Source organism: Schistosoma haematobium, chromosome 3 (assembly GCF_000699445.3).
Source record: "Schistosoma haematobium chromosome 3, whole genome shotgun sequence".
Classification (NCBI taxonomy): Eukaryota; Metazoa; Platyhelminthes; class Trematoda; order Strigeidida; family Schistosomatidae; genus Schistosoma; species Schistosoma haematobium.
In genome coordinates, this window is record NC_067198.1 from 40396156 (window position 1) to 40418236 (window position 22081).

General features: G+C 34.1%; 1 protein-coding gene across 2 annotated transcripts in view; it reads left to right on the forward strand.

Moving 5' to 3' along the window:
• The window catches only part of MS3_00005788 (uncharacterized protein), a 108225-nt gene that overhangs the window by 8576 nt on the left and 77568 nt on the right, over window positions 1-22081 (forward strand). Inside the window, exons 7-10 of one of the 2 annotated variants that reach the window (XM_051213869.1) lie at window positions 519-944; window positions 6207-6490; window positions 8685-9362; window positions 12110-21333. In XM_051213869.1, coding sequence (XP_051069884.1) covers window positions 519-944; window positions 6207-6490; window positions 8685-9362; window positions 12110-12127 — 1406 coding nt within the window. In that variant the 3' untranslated portion in view covers window positions 12128-21333. Of the gene's footprint in view, window positions 1-518; window positions 6491-8684; window positions 21334-22081 lie in introns of both variants that reach the window. The other variant, XM_051213868.1, reaches the window with a different exon arrangement.

The following is a 22081-nucleotide window of genomic DNA, read 5'->3' on the forward strand; positions in this document are numbered from 1 at the left end:
AATAAGCACTTACAGAGTTGGTAGCTCCCTAAAGTGTCACATAAGTGCTACTTTTAAAGTAGGACCGGTTCATGGGTCTCAGTGTTTTCATACTCTGTACAAATCATTGTTTTAAATAACCCCATTCACGATGGGGAATGGTATTTTTAGGGTAGTGGGTTATAATAGTAGTAACAAGAACATTTTTGAACACACCTGATCATCCTTCAGTTTCGCGACTCTTGAGACTATATTGTATAAAATATATAATATTTTTCGTTGCATCATACAGTGGAGTTGTGATTCAGTGATTTAAATACTTGATCCTTATGCACTGAGTCGCAGGCTTAGATCGAGCTTCAATCAATATGGTTTTGGTATCTAATTAATGCGGGTATCCCTTAGAAAATAAATACAGCTACAAGTTAAATGCTGCAGCTCAAAGTTTTTATTAGATTGAATTAAGTTATAATTAATTACACAGTTTATCCAATAGTTCTTGAAATCCCAAAGTTTAAAAGCCATCTTCCTCATTTTAGGTACTAACTTCGTTCAAAATTCCCAATCTCCTACTTATAATTCTGAAAATCCCCGTCTACAATATTCACAGGATCATAGTGCTTCCAACCAAATCTCTTCTATGTACAGATTTTCAGGTGATCAGTCAATGAATCAACAAAGTTCTGTTCCATTTTACTCAAGTCATAATTCTTATGTGTCAAGTGATTTAACGTCCAATCAGACAATGTTCAGTTATCAGCAAAATGAAGCTCAACAGATGTGTCAGTATTCATTTAATCCATCATCCTTACATTCAGAACCAACTTATCATTCCTCCTACGTTCAGCCAAAATATCAGAACTATAGACATAATGAGACTGATGTACGACTAACACCGTTCAAGAACTATCCACCCAACCCTCAGGAGCAGGTTTACTGGCAGCCAAATGCTAAGTATCGTACAGGTATGTTGATCGCTTAAAATATTTCTAGATATCCATTTCTAATTATCAGTAAAGTATAACAAAACTACATTTTTATTCATTTAACAAGTTATCGATAATTATTTCAGTATGTTGTTGAATATTACATAAACACTTACATGATATTAAGTTTAATTAACTATCGGCACTACGACAAGAACCCTGAAATAATTAGACTATATCTGTTTTGGTCATCGATTTTTTTCAGCGTTTTGCTTCTATTTAATATGAACACAGATGAAGTTTTGTTAAATTCAGTGTGTAGCGAAAAAAAAAGTTTTTACGATCATACGTGTGTATTATTTGTCTCAGTGTAGTTCAATTGTTGGTGCTGTAATGCAACAAACTTTTCACATCGTAATAATAACACCGGAATAATATAATAATCTATCTCCATTCACACAGTAGAGACAAAAAGAAACTCCAGACTAAGACGCAACAATAATTGACAGTCATCTACTGTCGTTCTATATGTAACATCTGAAATTTTCTCAACTATGTACAAGCACATCTTAATAGCATCTTGTTTTTTATTTCAAATTACTATACTAACTTTATAACATTTTCATTTAACCAATTGGTCAGCTCCACCTTCGTCCCTCTTCACTCTGAACTAACTGTTTAGCCAGTATCAGTCTACTCGTTCCACATTTCGGCTTCATTATTTAACCATTAACAGTTTCGTTTTAGTGATTGAAGAGTCGTGTTTAATTGGTGAGGAGAGTGTTAATGACGTTTTTTAAGATATCAAAATAGGTACTGCAGAAAAACGAGGAAAGAAACTGTGTTGAAATGGATTATAAGGATATTTATGGCAGGGAGCGATTCGATAACAAATGTAACCTTTAAAATTTGGGTGTGATTTAAGTTTAGGTTAATGTCGGATGGAATTTAATTTTAAAGGCATTTCTTTAGTATTTAGAGAAATAAAAAAGAATATTTGAACTTGAGAGTATATTACACTGTTTTATTTCAGTTCTTTCTTGGAAACTTACTAAACAAGTTAAAAACTGTAATTAAAATGAAAGCCAATTGTTACGAGGACGCTTTTGGTCATTGATCAGATTAAAGTTTCAATTGCTAAAATCAATGAGTAGAATGCTAATTAATAGACCAACTCAACAATATTATGCAACCGGGTGATAGATACTCACAAGACTGTATTACTAAACTAAGCCCCTGAATGATTAGGAATCATAGACAAGATCACTTAACCAGGTGAATGCGTTTTCCGTATAATAAAATAACATGCTCACATACAGAATATGAACATGATAATATATCAAGTTGATAATTGGAAGAAATCAGTTTGTAGATCGCTTATTCTCTCATCAATCAAGTCATAACTTTTAAGTCAAATCCTTAAGCATCGTATCACCACCATTAAACAAAAATGACAAATCGATGTGAATAATAGTTCTGTATCACCTAATGTCTCCGACTTCGGAGTAGGACGACAGTCTGTTAAGTGTAAGTATTCAATAATTATTTTCTCATGTTTTGAACAGTCTGCATAATTTGCCGAAAGTGAACCAATCCAATCATTAACGTACTTGTCAGAAATTTCAATCATTAAAACAAATGACACGTTATTTTATTTTATTTTTTGAGTAATAATAAAACGTGACAATTTGCTGTTTATCCGACTGATTCTTAAAAATTACGATCGATAGCCAGTCAGTTCTTAATGCGCTCAAGAATTACCCCTAGGTTGCGTGAACGAAGTAGGCTTCAGATGATAAATGTAGGAGATTTCAAAAGTAGTACATTACGAAATGTATCAAAAAAGTAAGTTGGGAATATGATTTCAGAGTGATAAATTGTTCAGTACTTAAGTTATGTACAGTGACCGAATGCTTCTAAGTCATTGTGCTGATTATTTTTCACTAATATGATCTAGAGACTAAACGTTTGACACACACCTACCGTCACAAACTTCACGAGGGTAACTTAGTATTCTTAAGAGGCTACGTACTAAAATCAGTAACCTTATAGGTTATTCCGAGCATTCGAAGACCTCTGCAAATCAATTGTTTGTTCCTTATTTTTCTTTGTGTGAATTGTTCGGCGATCCGTTCTTACAAATCTGCATACTTTTTGAACAATTTTAGAGGCTATTCTGTTATTCTAGATAACTTGATAGATGATCAAGTTGTCAAAACCTATTTTATCCCACAAAGAAGATTTTCAACTCAGGTATGAATGCTTTTGGTGGCGTAGCGTTCTCTGAGCTAAATAATTTGACTGCAGAGCTTCCATTGTCACTAGACATTTCCAGTGCCTACTTCAAGTCGAAGTAAACTCAGTTATTCCACAAGTCTTACAACAGTTGATTCCTATGACCGACCTTCATTAGTGCTAGTTAGGGTAACAAGATTTGTACCATATAAATTAATGTTATAATAATTGGGACTGATTGGATTGAATGAAGACTCACATTTCTTAGTTTGTTATTTATGTGTCAGATATACTAGCCGAACTAAAACTATTGGTACTAAGTATGACAAATGGTTTTTTCCGTACAATTTCCGGCTATTATCCTAAGCATACTTTTGGTCTTACCTTGGGTTGCATTTGTACTTCAACGCCGTTTACTGATTAAAGTTCTTACATTTCACTCATATATTCACTTCAGAAGAGTAGTGGTCCAATGACTAGGCCATGCTTAGACGAACGTCACCTACTTATTGTTAGAGCCCTTAGAAGATGGACCAACTCCCACGCATTGAATGTGATTTACGCCATACTTATTACTCAAACATTTTTTATATACTATTACCATCAAACTAACTACTTCAATGAATTTGATGTTCATCTTGTTGTGCTAATAAAGTATGGCAACTTGGACCGATACATATATGTGCCTGGCCAACTATTTTTTAAACCAAATGGTTATTAGTCGTTCATTTTCAGGTAACTTAATTCTATAGCTCAAGACTGACAAACAATCCAGTTTTTTAATTTCCCAGTCATATATTTATGTCGAGCACATTTTGTAATTATCAAGGACCACAGTTTGTTGCGAGAAATGTTATTTTATCGATTTCACTGTAATGTATCCCGGCATGTCTTTTGCTCGTATATGAGTACAATTAAAATCATCCCAGTTTACTTGGAGATTTCGAAGTAGCATACTCCACCTAAAATACGATATGGTCCATCTATTAGTATTACCATTCCTCACATATAGTATGTACCTAAAGCCCCAATTACACAAACCTGTACTTGACAAATAGTTACACATCAACTAAAACATTTTTGAAATGAAATCACTTAATCATCACCTTTGCTTTGGATATAGTTTACATGGTTGATTACTATGATTGACTTTGTATTCATTTTCAAAAATCGAATCTACCGTCTGTAGTCAGTAGTTGGAGACTTTTGTTGATACTGTCAAAGGATAATAGAAACCATGAGTGCTGATGAATCAGTAAGAAGGAATTTAAAGTGGAAAAATACCTGGACAGTACAGTACACACATTTCCTTAGCTTTGTACCTCTACATTACAAAAGAAACCTGACCAAAACTCTTAGTTATCGAATACGCACTATATGTTCTACGTATATAGTTAAAGAATAGCTAAACTCCTTGCGCAGTACGCTTGGGAAGAACGGATACCCTGTAAAGTTTATGAACAAATATATGATCACGAAGGTTTGGATAGGCGAAATACAAACGGTGTATAAAAAAACCCTGTTTATGTGCCTACAATTCGGAGGTAATGCAGCTAGCGTAATATTAATCCAGAGATTACGCAGTAAAATCCAAAAATCACTGAACGCCAGAGAACTACGACTAGTGTTTCCTACGCGCCCAATGGTGACACCGAGGCTAAAAGACGAATTACCTAGAACAACCACCCGGTTTCTTATCAGTTCGACTGCTCTTGTAGAGAAAGTTATATTGGTCGAAGTTCTAGGAATTTACATTTTCGTGCTTGCGAACGCCTCCCAGAGTGGCCAGGCAAATGTCTTGTAGAGAAAGTGAACAGCTCAATGTTGGCCCATTTGGTTTAAACAGGTCATAGTTCTAGTATATGTCAAGCCTTTTCAATTATTTATCGGGTTAGTAATTTTTTGCCGAAGCTTGTCAGACTCATAATCCTTCAAACGACGAAAGCAATAACCATTCGGATTAAGAAACCGAAAATATGTGTACGAAAGAAATATCTCCAACTTCTTCTCTTGCCCTGGTCAACTTCAGGGCCAATTAATCAATAGTAATGTTAGCTACTGAATGACCTAATTTGACTAATGTACTTACGACTTTCCTTAATCAAATATAATTGTGATTTCAATAGTTGAATCCATGAGTCGATGTAAGCTAGACCACCATTGAAAACGTGAAAACACTAAACGGCCCTTTCTTCCTAGTATGGAACTCCAGCAGTGCGTATCCATGATCCCGCATGCGGGACTCGAGCCCAGGGCCTTCGGTCTCGTGTGCGAACGCTTAACCTCGACTACTAAGGAGGCATCCAACGGTGTTAATATCTAACTTCGATTGATCCGTGATCTTGTACAACCCTTCATTATCTGAATTGGATGACTGTCTCACGCCTGATACGGATTAGATTCCACTGATCATGGCTTCCAGATTAAATCGACCCATGAATTCAACTACTAAAATCACTACAATCTCCACAAACACCCATTGTAATAAATATAATTGTCTCTTATCTTTATTCACATATCTTCGTATTATTATTATTATTGGTTTAACATCATTATTAGTCTCTCGAGTACATGATACATTCACTTCGCATTCATCCCGCTTTCTTATATTTTACTAACTTTTTACACATTATAGTCTTCGACTGAACATTTAATCGAATTTGTAATTGCAGTATTATTTCTCTCATTTTATCTGACCTATATTTTTTCTGATCATGAACCTTACAATTTCACTTAACACATAAACTGATTCAAGTTAACGTTCCATATGAATCATCTTAACATTAACAATCCTAAATTCAAATCCTATAACTTTAAACAATGCACTTTACTCTAAACCTGACCACTTTTCAGATTATTAATTTGGATATATAATTGTTGAACCTAAAGAGAATTTATTGAAAATGATATTCTTCGTTTATATATTAGTCTTTTAATAGAAAATAGCTAAAAAATAACTCGGATGAAGTTTATTTCAACTTCAGAAAATCATCTTTTGCAGTTGTTTAGTTTAGTTCAGCATTTTAATTTATCAACATGTTTTAAATTTCTTCTACATACAAACAGACTTCTACGAACAAATGCCTAACAATCCTCCTATATCATGCCGCAATATAGTTTTTAATACACATGAATCATATCCTTTTGAAAATTCAATGCCTTATTCACAAAACAGCTCAATATCAACGCGAGTTACTGACTCTATACTTAGTGATAATGAAAATAAATCTACGCATAATCTTCGACATTCGGATCAATTATCTATTCGAAATTCCACTTGTCCTACTCCAAAATATGTTAACTTTCCAGATACAGACAATCTCCCTTGTGATAGAACTTTTCAAACAACTGTAAGTAAAATTAATTTTTAATGGTTTGGATCATCCTATTGTTGTTGATATTTTGATTGACTTTTTGATCAGTCTTAGTGAGTGGCTATATGGATTCAGTAGCTAAGTGAACAACGCCTTGGCATTTGAGGCGAAAGGTATTGTGTTTGAATCTCGAAGATGCTAGTATATCCAGTCTATAAGGCCCAAATAGGAGGGAATGCTCATCCTGGATTCTACCGCTAGCTACATTCCGTCTATGTAAACTATACGTGAACTTTTTTATAGCAAGAATCCCATGTCATTATTAGTATAATACGTGGTTAAATGTTTCTTATGCTTCTATCTTGAAATATTCTGCGCGCAATCATGTTTGTTTGTACTTAAATGAGAGAATATATTTTGTTTCATTTGCATTTAAATGACTAAGCAATTTGTTATGTTAACCGATTGTGAAACACTGTACATCTTTGAGTTTTGTACGGTTATACTGTACATAAAGTGTTATTTACTCTGTCGGCTTCCCTTTGATAAGGAATGTCAGTGTTTTGGACACCTTATCAATTTATATGCACGATGGTCAGTTATTTAGAAAAGTAATAATGACTTGCTTATGGATCCATAGCCTTTCAACCATATTGGTCAATATTTTCGGACCCTCGTAAACAGAACACGTATTGAACGGCCAAAATATCTAGCTTCCTAGAACTTCAATAACGACTGGTGTAGATGTAAGCTAGTGGAAAGTTAAAAACACCTAGACCAAAACGTCAGTTCATAAAGTCACTGATTGTTGGACTGAACTATGTAAGTAGGCACTGACTACCTGCGCAATTATGATAACCACAAACGTATATTTTCTCGAATTTTATCTACACCTAATCTTTTCTATGACCATTGATACTGTTACTAATCATATTACTATACCTTTCGCTGTGCTGATGTTATGTGGCAACTTCAAACGATACATATACACGCCAGGTTCACTCGTACGTATGATTGACTGACATTGAAGTAGTCTAATTCGAGAGCTTGATTTGTTACAGAACATGGGTTGATTAGAGAACACTAACTTCGAAGTTGATTTAATGTACGTGAATTCTCTTGTATTTTATTTATATCACATACAAAGTTTGGTACAATTGGGGCACCAAAAAATGCGCTTCATAAATAGATTCATAATGCTGTGATAAGATGGTTGTCAGAGGTAGTCAACAGGAAACCCTCTACCTAAGTTTCGTGCTACTTGGCACTCGTCAGCAAGGTGTACCTGTAATCTTGAGGGGACTGATGCTCCCTAACAGACTTGGTCCCGTGTCACCCAGCTTCACAGTTAGAGACGTTACCACTAAGCTATCCAGGCCGCCACTGACCTCTCGTAGGAGTGAGATATATTTACAACTGATTGATCACTGTCATGTATGTCAGGTCCTTCTTAGTGCAGATAATGCTACGAAAAAAACGAAGACAGAAGTATCATATAACTAATAAATAAAGAATAATATTATCACATGTGATAAGTAGTTTAGTTAGAAACTAAAGTCAAGAAAGGCCTCTTTCAACTAAATGAATCTATTTTATTTTTATAAAGAATTGGTAGCGGCTTGTAATCTGACTCGTATTTGATAGTCTCAAACCACTGAGTTCCAACATCTTACGGGCCCCATGCACATAATCATGATCCACTGATAGAGGTTATCGATTCTTTTGGTGATTTATGCTCTATATTCTTGTTAGCGAATCTTTGTGAATACTCATTTCTGGTAAATATTTCTACATACGAGTTAATTCTCCATGTATACTTACCAGGACCGCAAATTCGACGAATTATTATAATAAGAGACACAATTAAATTCTCTACTAATAGGTAACCAGTTTTAGAAATTTTCTAATTGGTTCACTGGTCATTTTAATATTAATTATGTGAGTGTTTAATCTGTTTTTCTCGTCAAGAATGAATTTTATAATCAACTGACGAGTCCATATTACAACCAATGTGGGTGATTTGATATTTTAAACCCTTAACTTCAGGTTAGTAATTCTCTGGTTAAACACCATCCTAACTATTTCAGTTTTTATGACGAGTCTGTCTAATTTTATCTTGATCTTTAACTCACACATGTAAGGAAAGTCTTTTGTTTTCAAATGATTTTTTCTAAATAGAATATATGTATAATGCTTATTTTTTTATTCTCCTGTGTTGTATTTATCTTAGCAACAGCCGGTTAGTAAACGTTGGCCTACTCAAGAACAACATTTATTTAATCCTTATAGTTCATATCCTTCGTCAAACTATACTGATAATCTGCAAATGACATCCCCGATGTATCCAGTTAGGCAACCACCCATACATTCCGTTTCACGTGTTAGATCAGAAGATTCCAATTCGTGTATAAATTCATCAAACCGTATACAAAATCATGGATCTTATTTTTCAAATCAACCTCCTTCAGCTTCACAATATTTCTCAAATTCTGCTTGTTATTCACAATCACGTTCAAGTCATGTTTTTTCACCTCATTCCCAGTATACACCATCTCAATCTGTTTATCGTGACATGTCACAAAATGAAAACTACCTTATTGGTGATAGGCGTTATTGCACTTCACAATCCAACTCAACTATCCAAGCAAATATTAGACATTCGAACATGGGAACTATTGGAAATTGGTCTGTGGACAAAAATTCATCTTATGCAGGAAATCAACAAGACACTATAATTCCACAAGGAATCAACAATTCTAATGTAGTTGGCTATTCAACAGAATCTAATCCAGCTAATATTGATCAACATCCAGATAGCTGTCAACAATTCATACCCAATCCACAAAATTCACATTTCATTTCAGACTCAGTGGATCATGTGAACTCGTCGTTGGATAATCCATCGTCTGTGAGTAGTTTTCTTTGACATTTTGTTTTTGTTTGGTTAACTTCATTGTGTCCACTATGGGTTACAGTTTGAATTGTTATAATGTCTCTTCTGCGTCCCAGTGATTAAATCATTCCACCTCTGAATATCAATCATAGATTCACGCCCACCCTAGCATATTCATTTTGGGCAACCAGTAACCTCCTCCAGCTTTTTTGTATAGTGAATATAGTCTCATACTAACTACTGAGCTTTTATTATTTCCTTAACATGTTTCTTACTAGTTAATTTTATGTAATTTCTCTACTTAATTTGTTGGTTCAAAGTTATACACGCGTTTACAAGTTTCGAAGTTTGCCTTGTTTTCCTAATTTTGATGTGAATAGTCACATAAGTAATTGTTGCTCACAGATCATTGTATATGTGTATATATTGAATAACTTCATAATGGCAGGTGTCGAAAGCCACTGGTTGAATGAAAACATGGGATCTACGACTTAATTATTTCTGTTTTGATCATCATTGTTGTAACGATTGTTACTACTAGGCCTGATATTCAAGGTCAACCCTACCTTATACAGTACATACTATATGGTTGGCGAAGTTACTTCATTAGCTGAACGTCAAAATTAATATTTTAAAGTCTCTTAAAATATCTTACCGCATTTATTTTCTGTTAAAACGCATCTGTCTCCCAGTATCAGTTCATTGAGAGATTACGTCAATAATTCGGTCTCGTGGATAGCCATCACTTGGTCGCTTCTCAACATTGCATATCACATACTGATCCTCACTTTTTCCCTTCATTTTAACAATCGAATGTTAGGTCATCAAATTATAGTATCCTTATCCATAACTGCATAACCTTGTTGTGCTGCGTTACAGTGACAAAGGTTAAATTGTTCCTGTAACGTGAATTGTTTACCACTTCTTTTCAATGAGTCAAATTCCATGTTGAAACATCGACTTCGGTGGCTTGGTCATGTTTTACCAATGTCGTCCCAGAGAATTCAACGTCGTGCATTATTTGCCGACTCTGGGACCGGTTGGAAAAAGCGGAGAATCGGTCAGCGTATGACATGGTATCCTGGTATAAAAGAATGCTGTACAGGACTGGCTTCTGTTCGTCCTTCACGACTCCACTGCTTGGCCTCCGAAAGATGGTGCAACACAGTGGCTAGAGACGTCATCAGACATGGTTCAGAATATAGACCAGTGGCGATCCTGTTGTAACTTTTACTTTCTTCATAGAAAATGAACGTTACTTTAACTGAAAGAATTCTTTCTAGTTTTAGTTTTGCTAACTGAACTGTTTTTCCTATTGTTATTATTATTATCTCACTCTCGTACACTAATTTCCGTTGGTGTTCTTTTTATTATACGCACTTTACATTCCTTATCTCTTCACAACCTCATTGTTATTGTGTGGCGAATACGTATTTGGTGCCCCTTGTACCAATGTTTATGTGTTCAAATAAATAAATCATAAATACAACAACCCATGACTGGAGTGTAGAAGTTTACGTCTAATCTATATTTTGGGTAATTGAATAATTTGTGGACCATATCATTCTTGATTTTACATCGTTCAACTAAGTAAAATTTCTCATTTTTAGATGCTTTACAGTAGTAAGCGGAATTTATGTAATCGATAGTCTGACAGTGATACAAGCCCTTACCGGCCAATGAAAATTAATGTATTTGCGACAAAACATGTTCGATGACTTGTGCTCGTGGCTTTATATCATTTCAAATTCAATCATCTATTCCTTTGAGCAAATCTTAGGTAAAAGTTCAATACACCCTACCTTTATTCAGTATCTGATTGGTAAAATATGGTTTTGAATTTGATACCTTCTCTTGGAGCGGTGGCTCAGTGGTCATAACGTTCAACTTTTGATCACTAAGTTGCAAGTTAGGTGTCCTCTCCAGCTACTTCATACGGGACAACTGGGTAACACTACGAGCTTATAATACACTTGTGGTGATCTACTTCAAAGCCAAATTCACAAATCTGTTCCTTGTAAATAGGCTCATTACTAAAATTGGTCAAAATATGAATAATAGTTCCTACTAATCATGTTAACATTAAATGTTACTGTCTGTTTCATATCATTAGAGAATAAAGTGAAAAATACCTGTCTGACAATTGATGGTCTCTACTTGTTTATTGCTAATCTTATGACAGGAAAACTAACATGAACTATGAAATTCTGTTATGACTTTAAACTTGGGTCGATTTTTACCCTGTGCTAATTGTTGTGTCCTTGACTGAAAAATTAGAGAGCAGCGTATTTATCGATCGATTCAGTGACACGTAAACACGTACGGACGGCCTAGAGTCTCGATTGGTCCCGCTTCCCTGTCTAGCCCAGTCAGTTGAGTCCAGAACACAAGTCACAGCCTCGGAGATATGAATCATTGTATTTCAGACATACTCTATTTATATACCAACCAAACAAACCACATCGTACCATAAAAATAGAAAACAACATTTGTACAATATTTAACGAATGAAATAAATAATGGCAAATAGGAAATGTCCATTTAACGTCCAAGGACATCACTAGACTTAACATGATAATGATTGGCACATTATTCTGCATCCATAACAAATTCCATTCTTCTTAAGTGATAACTACCAAACAACATGGCTCTGATCAATCTCTCAAATGTTGGTTATATATGTATAGCCGTAGGTAGATGATATTTCTTCATGTTACTAGTCAATTTACTGTTTTTCTCTTGATTCTTTTATCTTTTCACAGGGTCCACTATGTGAATAGTGTGCTGTAGAAAACACAAATATCGTGATCTAAAGAAGTTTATTTTGTCCTTTATCACTTACTACGACTGTGTTAACTTGTTAGGATAACTCAATAATCAATGTGCCGTATTGTAATCAGAAAAATGATTCCCCTACTGAATGATTATCCATATTCTTAAAACTTGACAATAGATATTTTCAAATTCAGCAATATACAACACATTTCACAAAGTGTCTCATATATATATGTATATCCCTTTTGTTTTCTATCAGTTTTCTTTTGATCTACTTGTTATTCCTAGAGTAAAATGTATTTCATATTTTTTACAAATTCGTCTATTTGTTTGATAGTGAAAACTAGAAAATTTTCTATTTTATTTTTAAGAAAAAGAGAATAGAATGTTTATTTGCAATTTGATGTTGATAATATGTTCATACACTACTCTCTCCCCTATCCTTTTCAACTTCACGTCACCTTTATTGATAACAATAGACAAGTGCCTATTCCCCCCTTCATATATATATATATATATATATATATATATATATATATATATATATTCTATTATTTGTTTGTTTATTCTGGTGTGAAGTTGTGTGTTAAAGTGCGTACAGCCTACACTACTGATTAATTTGTTTTGTAAACATGTTTACCAAATTTTTTCTTCTCGAAGGCATTATATGTCCAGGTAATATTTTATTCACTGAACGATTATGTTTACTCTCCTGTGAAACTACTATCATTTCGGTGTATTGCACATAATTGTGTATGTTCAATTAATATCATTCCATTCATTGATATTTCCTTTCTTGAGAGAATGTCATATTTGTGTTTTGTGTGTATTTATCTTGATTCTATACATTTATTTTAATTTACTCTCTTGTTGTTTATTAAGAGGATTTCAATTTTCTATCAATAATCATGGTTTTCTATTATAGATTTATGTTGATGATGTTTGGTGTGTATAATTTTGTTGTTGTGTTAACTACTATCATTAGTTATTTATTACACTTCCTTGTATTATTGTTATAAATTACACAACAGTAATAATGATAATATTTATGTCATAAATTTTTTCCTTTGATTTTTCATTTATTCTTCTGTTGTTGTGTACATTTTACATCTTCGGAAGAAGAAATAATTAAGTCCACTTATTTCTTACCATCTGCTGTACACATCATGTTCATTATCCAATTCATTACTCTTTCTTCCTTTTCACACCGCTGTATATTATTCTAATTTATCTCCTTTAAAACGAAAAATATTTTTGTAATATAATTGTTATACTCTTCAGAATTGTAGTTGTTCAATTTTTTTTTTGAATGGTAACCATTTTGTTTTGTTCCTATATATTTTGCAGCAAGGCGAGGATAATAGTATTTTACCGAATGAAGAGTTCAACAAAATTTTCATTCTATCCACACATTGATAGTCAATTGATAATAGATAGGTTATTTATCAACAGTTCGTTACGATTGCTCATGTTTTCTTAAATACTATGAATAGCTATATTCTTTATTTGTTATTATTTCTAGATTATTTTTTATTCTCTAAAGTGGTCCCTCCTCTTCAATTGGATCCTTTCTTTGCGAGTTTGTGTGTGTGTGCCTGTATGCGTGTCAGCGTATATAGTGTCTTTCATTCTTTAGCATCACTAAAAGGGAACTTTATTTACGTGATCATTAGTGCCTGGTTTTTGAAAAGGATAAACTGAACATTTTTATTATTATAGAAAACGAGAAAGGATTAGACTAACCTGTCCACATGGTTATGATCAATTATTTTTAAAACAACTATTTATTTGTCATTAACTTGTTCTGTGTATATATACTTATATAGTGTACACTATCAATAGGCACGATGTCTTTGTAATTGTTATCGATCTGTCTACTACTGATGATCAAATATACTAATACATAATATTCTTTACTAGTGTAACAAATTCATACTATTGTGTCTTTTGTTTTGAAATTAATCCTGAATTTATCTTTTGATTTGATTTTTTTTACAATAAACAGCACGTTCTTGTTGACACACACACATATATCTCACCTGCTTTTTTCCTAGTCATTCCATCTTCATCAGCGGTTACCAAGTGTCTCTTCTATTTTCTTACTTATAGTACTTATTACTAACATCGATGTTCTCTGCTTCATGCTGTATAACTTGTAATATTTTCTCGCACATACTGCTTATTTTTTACATTGACTTCTTTTTGTCTGTACAATACCCATTGTATAATTTTTTTCACCCTGTCTTGAGCGCCTGTTTATGTATCTTGGAACTTTATTGTTCAGTTGAGTTTCTATTTTCTCCGTGAGGATCACTTTGATTGTTTATTGACAAAATGGGAATCACCGGTGTTCCTTAATATGTTTTTTACTCCTATTTCACATAACAGAACAGAATTATCAAGGTTATATATATATTGTATCATATAATATGCCTTGCTTTGTTTAAGTTCCTTTTCTAATGACACTTGTTATTACTACTTTTTCTACTGTAATGTACTTGATTCTTTCTCCTATAGAATTCTAAATAAATACAAATAAACAGACTGACAGACAATATCTTTCATGTTGATCATTACCTATCATCTCTGTTCTTTATGTTTTTTAAGGTGGTTATATTTATGTATGCATGTATAAGTATTTCCTTTTTTTCAAATAGAACTCAAAAAATGTGAAGAACGAAAAACGCTTAGAATAAAGAGTTTTTCTAATGATTATACTTTATTTTTTGCTTATGATTTTATGTATTTTTAAGGGTATGATGTTGCTTGATCGTTCGTAGTTTGGTTGACGTGTAAAAACTTTGTTTTCTGTTGAACTGTTTTATAGAATACTTCTAATTATTATTGTTGATGTGTTGTGCAACTTGGGAAGATAGTTGTAATCTTTTCAGTACCAAAAGACCAATTCAATATCAACGGGTGTTCATTAGGTTTGCCTACTTTTATATAACCTTGCTGTAGATTTTCTTTTAGAGATAATCCTCTCGTTGTCTAACTTTTTGGGGAATTGATTCCTTATTATGGAAACCAATTGTTAGCTTAGAACATGCAGATAACATTGTTCTGTTTGTTAAGGATGCTAACAATATACTGGGTTTTCTGCTCTCCCTGAGTGAAAATGCAAGCAATTTTGAGATGCTTTTCTCTCCCGCTAAATATTTAATGTGACTTTAGAACGAACTAGTCTGCGTCAACGCCTATACGATCTGTTTTACTCGGTGGTTATGAAACGCGGTCTTTAAAAATAGAGAATATTTGTAAACTACTGGTATTCAATCATAAGTATCTTCGAAGTATTGCTCACATATTTTGGGACCACCAAAAGTGTAATTCTAAAGTCAGACACAGTACTTTATAAAGATGAGATCTGTAGGACGTTGAACAGCAATAGTTGGTTTCTTCAATACTTAATGTACAGCAGGGAATCGTTAGTTTCTTTCTGTCGGCGCCACGTAGCTAAAATGGTACTTATTGGTGGCTACTTCTAACCTCTGTCTACTATCCGCTGGTGTGGTAGGATACTGTGGAGGCTGATTTGTGGTAGAATTTCTGGAGTTTGCTTACAATGACATGTGACAAATAAGCTGTACGGACAAACGTTAGCAAATTCTCTGGATTACTAGAGTTTGGAATATATCTACCGATCTATCATAGTTTTAGTATTCCTAAAATTCATAAGAATCTATTTTTATTCGCATAAACAGCTACTCGATTCGGGAATTATCTCTGCCGAAAAGTAGGATAAATGTACATGAATTAATCAGGAAACGTTTTTCACCACACATGTGTAACGACACCATGTAGTCTCATTTGACTTTTTATATACATTGATTCAACAGTCACGAATGAATACGAACCAATCGATCTAGACAGTTTCAAAGGGATGAGAAGGTGACTGATTGGTGACAGATCCGTTTGCAGTGTCTCGTATAATGTGAACGAATTAGCGTGAGGAAATTCTATAAACTTAATCGTATTATAGAATATGAGAGTATTAATTTCAATGTTTTGTACTGTTTACTTCTGTTCCCTTTATTTATTAGGGTATGATGAGAGATTAACGGTTAACTCGGATATCGAACACTGATTTTTTATGTAAAATACAACACTAGATGTTGTAGTTTCAGATGGAAAAAGTATTAGTCAAACGTGATAGTCCTATGTTACTGATACTGACTGGATTTATCTTCTGGTAGGCTTTTTTTACTAGATCTTATATAGGCCTCCGAATGATAACTTGAATTCTGAGTCTTGAGAATTAAGGAATGCGATAGCATAGATAGAACTCGTTTTTTGGATTGGTGCTCTTTTGCAAAACGTTACACATCGACGATTGGCTTCAGTTCGTGTCTGTACTCACCAAACCAAAATGCTGAGAAAGTTGTGATAGAATCTTTTAAGTTTCTTTCAAGTACCTAGCATTTAGATTTGGTAGTCTGACAAGGTAATTTCACAATAGAGTCGGGTAGCGATATTCCTATTTTTATTATGGTTGACGAATTGTATGATGATGGAGTATTGCAACTGACTGTCTAAACTGGTACGGGCGATTGAGGATTACTCACAAATTCAGATTTGATACAGCGCGTTCAGGGGATATATAAGATCCTTAGTCACCAACACTGAGTTGTTTTACCTGGTAAAATTACAAACCTAACGATCTTAAAATATATATGCCAATTTAGTGAAATGAAATGCAGTTTGGTAGTTTAGTGGAAATAAGGTTTGAGTTCACTGTACCGTTGAAACTAATGAATATCGATCTCCAAGTAACGTCACTTATCAGACTTCCACGAAACACCTTTCATGCCTATCATTCTTCCTAGCCCCAAAACAGGCGTAGGAAGATGTTTGAATACAGTCATTCCCCTATTTTGATAGCGTATACCGGAATCAAATTTGAAAATAGACACAGAATATAGGCGTCCCACTTTGTCTTGTGTTTGTATCGAATATCTGATTTTGTTCACTAACCAAGTGCTTTGCTTCTTACTGATTCAGTCAGATGTTAAAATGCTTATACCGCCCTAGAAGTGTATGTTAGGTTCGCAAGTTTGATTCCTGTAAAGAAAACCTGTTTGAGGACACCTATGATATGTATGCCTGAAATAAATCAATACCAGTGCCATAGATCCTCTCTTCTGAACCTATAGGCCCAAAATACTAACTAGACATACCAGCCCAGTATTCTATCTTTTTCACGTACATGCGTTCTCTTTGCCAAATTATGCTTTGTGACTGTCTGTCACACTATTATCTTCTGAGTTTTAAACCAATAAAATTGTACTTTAGAAAAGTGGGTAGACATTCAGGTCAACGAGTTCAACTATGATGAAAGTCTGTAGCCTGCATTGATGTATACTTTAATCATTGCTGAGACCAGCTTTACCGTAAAACTTTCACGTTACAGGGAAGGCAAATTTATGCTCGATTGGTTTACCTTATTGTGTACTTCACTGGTGTGCATTTTCTGACCTTCAAGCTTAATTAAATAATCTAAAAATATAGACCATATCTTAATTCTACGAATCCATCATTAAAAATAATCTGGTATCCTTAGTATTTTCTCGAAGAAGTAATACCTCAACATGTTTTTAAGGGTATAGGATGATTATTAATAAAATACCCCTAGACATTACTTATTTTCTTAACTGAAATTTACCAACTACTATGATACCATTGAAGCTAACAAGTCACCTCTTTCTTAACATGTCATATCTTTCCAGATTAGACATAAATCAGTTTCCTTTTCATAACAATTACATTAGGTTCGTTCTGATATGTTTTGTCTCGGAGAAAACTTGACGGCTAATCAACCTCCGTTTATTGTTAAGTTGTTGGCAGAAATACTTCAACTTGCCACGAGTACTAAGTATTATCTATAAGTCGCTTTATCATTGTCAGCTACAATGAAAAGCTAGATATGGTTCAAACACAACAAATGAGATCGAAGAATGAGATTCTTCAATTAAAATAAAATCAAGCTTTAGAGGGTTATGAGAAATGTACGCAACTCTTTTAGTGGGACAAATTCTAACCAATATCTCCAGTTGTATGTTAGGTCTACTGCTGCTTAGGAGTCCGATGCTGGGACGAAACGGCCGTCCGGTAGTCCTTCCAGGTTTTCAATGGGGGTCTAGCTAAGATCACTTCGTAATTTAAACTAGGAAATAGAAACGTTCACTTCTGAGTTTCTACTTTGTTCATCTGTTTTCCCTACTTTGTGACAACCGAATGTTTACTATTCGTGTGTGTGGTAACCAGACTGGCATCAGACAACTAGGCTTCTCTAAAAAGGCCGGAACGGGATGGTGACTACTCGTGAACTTTTCATTAGTTTATGCAGCTGCTGTTGCGGTTAGGACCAACAACGTCTTCGAAAAATTTTATGTACTAGTTGTTTGAGACACTAGATTGGAAAAACAGATTTTCCTGTATTTTCAAGTTTCCATTGTCTAGCTACTTTTGTCTGTATTTGCTCTCTTCCGTGCGATTGGAAAAAATATATGGGAAATTGAAACAATACATTTATATATGGCTGTGTTTTTTCCTGTTTGTTTCCATGCCCAAACTGCGTAGTTTACACTGCTCTCTGTAGTGTAGGATCAGAGATTTTGATCCGATTTACTACGAGGTATTCAAAGTTTTAAATAATCCAAATATGTTCCAGTTGTTTTAGTTTATAGTATGCTTAGTTAACTTGTCCAGCATATCTAATTCTTCCACTGTTATATTCCAATAAGTCTATGAGGGTTTGTGAGTCTGATACTTCTGATACATTATCCGCTAGGCTATTTAAAGTCAAAAAGTGGAGATAAAGATGTATTTTTCTGAGTACGTTGACAGGAGTACACTATCCGCATGAGAAATCATCCTTAGTACTAAGTCAAACATTCATTTGAAAGTTTCTGTTTAATATTTAAGATGTAAAAACAACTATTTCTGTTCGTCAACTTCAGGCATCGTGTTTGGTCCACCAATTAAACTACTGACTAAATCAATACAGATCTTGGATTTTGGCTTTTCGTCTGTCAATATTTCATATTGAAAAGTATGCACCTAATTAAAAATTATGATATATTTCAATGTACGATCATTTAGAAAGATAATCAGAATCGTCCTACTTGACCCACATTGTCTAATGATATTGAAGTGTTTTCTTTTCAGTGAACATTATGAAGCAAATGTATACGTTAGCTACAAGAAGCATCTGTTTTGTTTAATTCTACTTCGAATAATGAGAACTACATACAAGACAGTGGTTTGTACGCTTGCTTTGTAGAGTATTCGCATTTTAGAAAAGAAAGAGATATGCTAATTAAGTTGCAAATTATATAACCTTTATATTTACTCATGCATTACATTGCTCTTCTCGTAGTCTTTCGCTGAGTACTAGACATAATTTCAAGATTTGTAAGTGATATCTTATGTTGTATACCGTGCAAAACCAGATAATACTCATCTTCAATTACCTTCAGAGTTTTACCTGATTAGTATTTGTAGTTCTTAATGAGTTAACTACTTAGAATATCAAATCAAAGTTTTTTATTTGCCAGATATTTAACAATTTATTAGCCTCAGTCATAAATTACCATCCACTTAATTGATTGTTGTAACCATTTGTTAACAACTTCGGGTGACATGGCTTACGATCGTTAGCAGGTCCATTCACTTTTCGTCTTCCCTTAGAACCTGAGTTCAGAGATCTTATGTCTGTTTTTTTGTTTTAGGATACCTAATCTTTTTTACTAGAGTTGACACTGTTACTACTTCTACTACTCTGAAATTTGTCTTGATACTTTTGTACCTCTGTGCCTACGTAGCATGGCCACTTGAACTGATGCGTATGTGCCATATTCTGTGTTGCACATGACTGACTGACTGTACCATAAATAGACGTTCAATTTTCTAATAACACTTCACTATTCGATTAGAATACGGTGAAATGGCGATGTCATATTTCAACTTTCACATTGTTCACAGTTAACCCATTTCTGCTATCAGTCCGTGTGTAAAAGTCAAATAAGTAGACTTAGATAAAGATTATAAATTTTGTGTTGCACTAATTTCTAATGGGTTGCATTTACTTAATGACAACCGTAATGGTGGAAATATATCTCTACTTTTCCTTCCTTTAAATGTTAAACTGAGTGCCATTCCATTCACTTTGTATTCCTATTTTATTTATTGTTTTGGAACTATCTGGTATTGGTATTTTCACTATTTTGCTTTCCCTTTTTTAATTTTCTCGTTGTGCTGATTTATAATTTGAGGGATATACATTTGTTCTAGGTCATACATTGCTTATGAACAATTGAAGTAAAACGGTAACAGCGATTTCTTTTCTGAATAAATAATCTCTATTATAAAGATGATTAATGCCTGGCAGGAATGTTTATGAAACATGGTCAAGCATAGGTGGGCTATATGTTATGTTTATCATGCTATTACTTTAACGTTCGTTAGGCGGCATAATAGTGCGCTAAAAAGCTATAAAATCTCGTATCGCGTCCTATTATCAATTCATAAAATTGTTAGTCACTAATACGAATTTCGCAAGTAAGTGCCTGTTCCCTGTTCTGTCTGCGAAACAATTATAATGAGTGGTCGAACGATTTTTTGTCATACTGTTGAAGGCCGGATGAATTAGCCCAAACGCACCCACTGTTTTTCGTTTTGATCTTAGATATTGCATTGTTGGATAAATTACAATCTAATTTTACCTTTTCCATTGGTTCCTCACCAATATTTTTTCGCTGGTTAGTCGCTCTTTTTTTTCCTGAAATAAATATAATTTGAAGGAACATCCACTCGTGTTGATCTATCCTCTTCATTCAATGCTTTACTATTGATCGGTTATTTGTAAGGCTTTGGGATTATCATTCAGTTGATTGAAAAACATTTTATGCCTCATTGTGATAAATAATAATGATCCCTATTTTAGCTAGTTTCCTTACTAATATGCTCGTTTCGTTTATTTTTTATTTCTCCATATTTTTAGTTACAGCTTTATCAAAATGGTCTCGGAATTCTTTGCACCTAGGTGTATCGTCCCTGAAAAATCAGAAGTCCAGAGAAATCTATTCTCTTATTCTCCAGAAATAGTGAGACTTAAGAACGTAATATATGAAGCTTATAACTCTAAATGGGGTACAAGATTCCTAGTTTTGTTACGTGGTGTCCCAGGTAGCGGAAAATCTACACTAGCAAGGTAATTTCTATTACGCTAGTTTTTCTCTGATATTTGTTATCTATAACTTACTTACGTCTGTTCCTCCTTTTAGAAGAACATAAGCCGCCCACAAACACTCCCAATGTAACTCTGTCCTGGGCAATCATTTCTAGTTATTATTCATCCTTTTCATGTCTGTTTCCGATTCCCGATTCAGTGTGTTCATTCGTCTTCCCTTTTACCGTCTCCCTTCAGGATTCCAATTTAGGGCTTGCCTCATGATGCAGCTAGGTGATTTCCGAAATGTATGTCCTATCCACCTGCAAAGTCCTTTCCTAATTTCCTCTTCAGGTGAAATCTGGTTTGTTCTCTCTTACAGTAGACTGTTGTTGATGGTATCTGGCCAACGAACATGGAGTATCTTGAATCGGCAATTGCTTATAAGTACTTGTACATGTTTGATGATGGTTGTGTTAGTTCCGGAAGTTTGAGCTTCTTACAGTAGGACTGTCTTGACATTCGTATTGTAGATTGTGAGTTTGATATTGGTTGAGAGTTGTTTTGAGATGCAAATGTTCTTGAACTGTAGGGATGTTGTTCTTGCTATGGCAATCCTTGCCTTTACGTCTGTATCAGATTCTCCTTGTTCATGGATTATGCTGAGTAGGTGGTACGTGAAACTTTCCACCAATTGTGATTGTGTTGGTGTTCTGTGTGTTGTATTTGAGGATGTTGCTTTTTCGCTTGTGTTTGTTGAGGTCTATTGATGCGAAGGCTTCTGTTACAC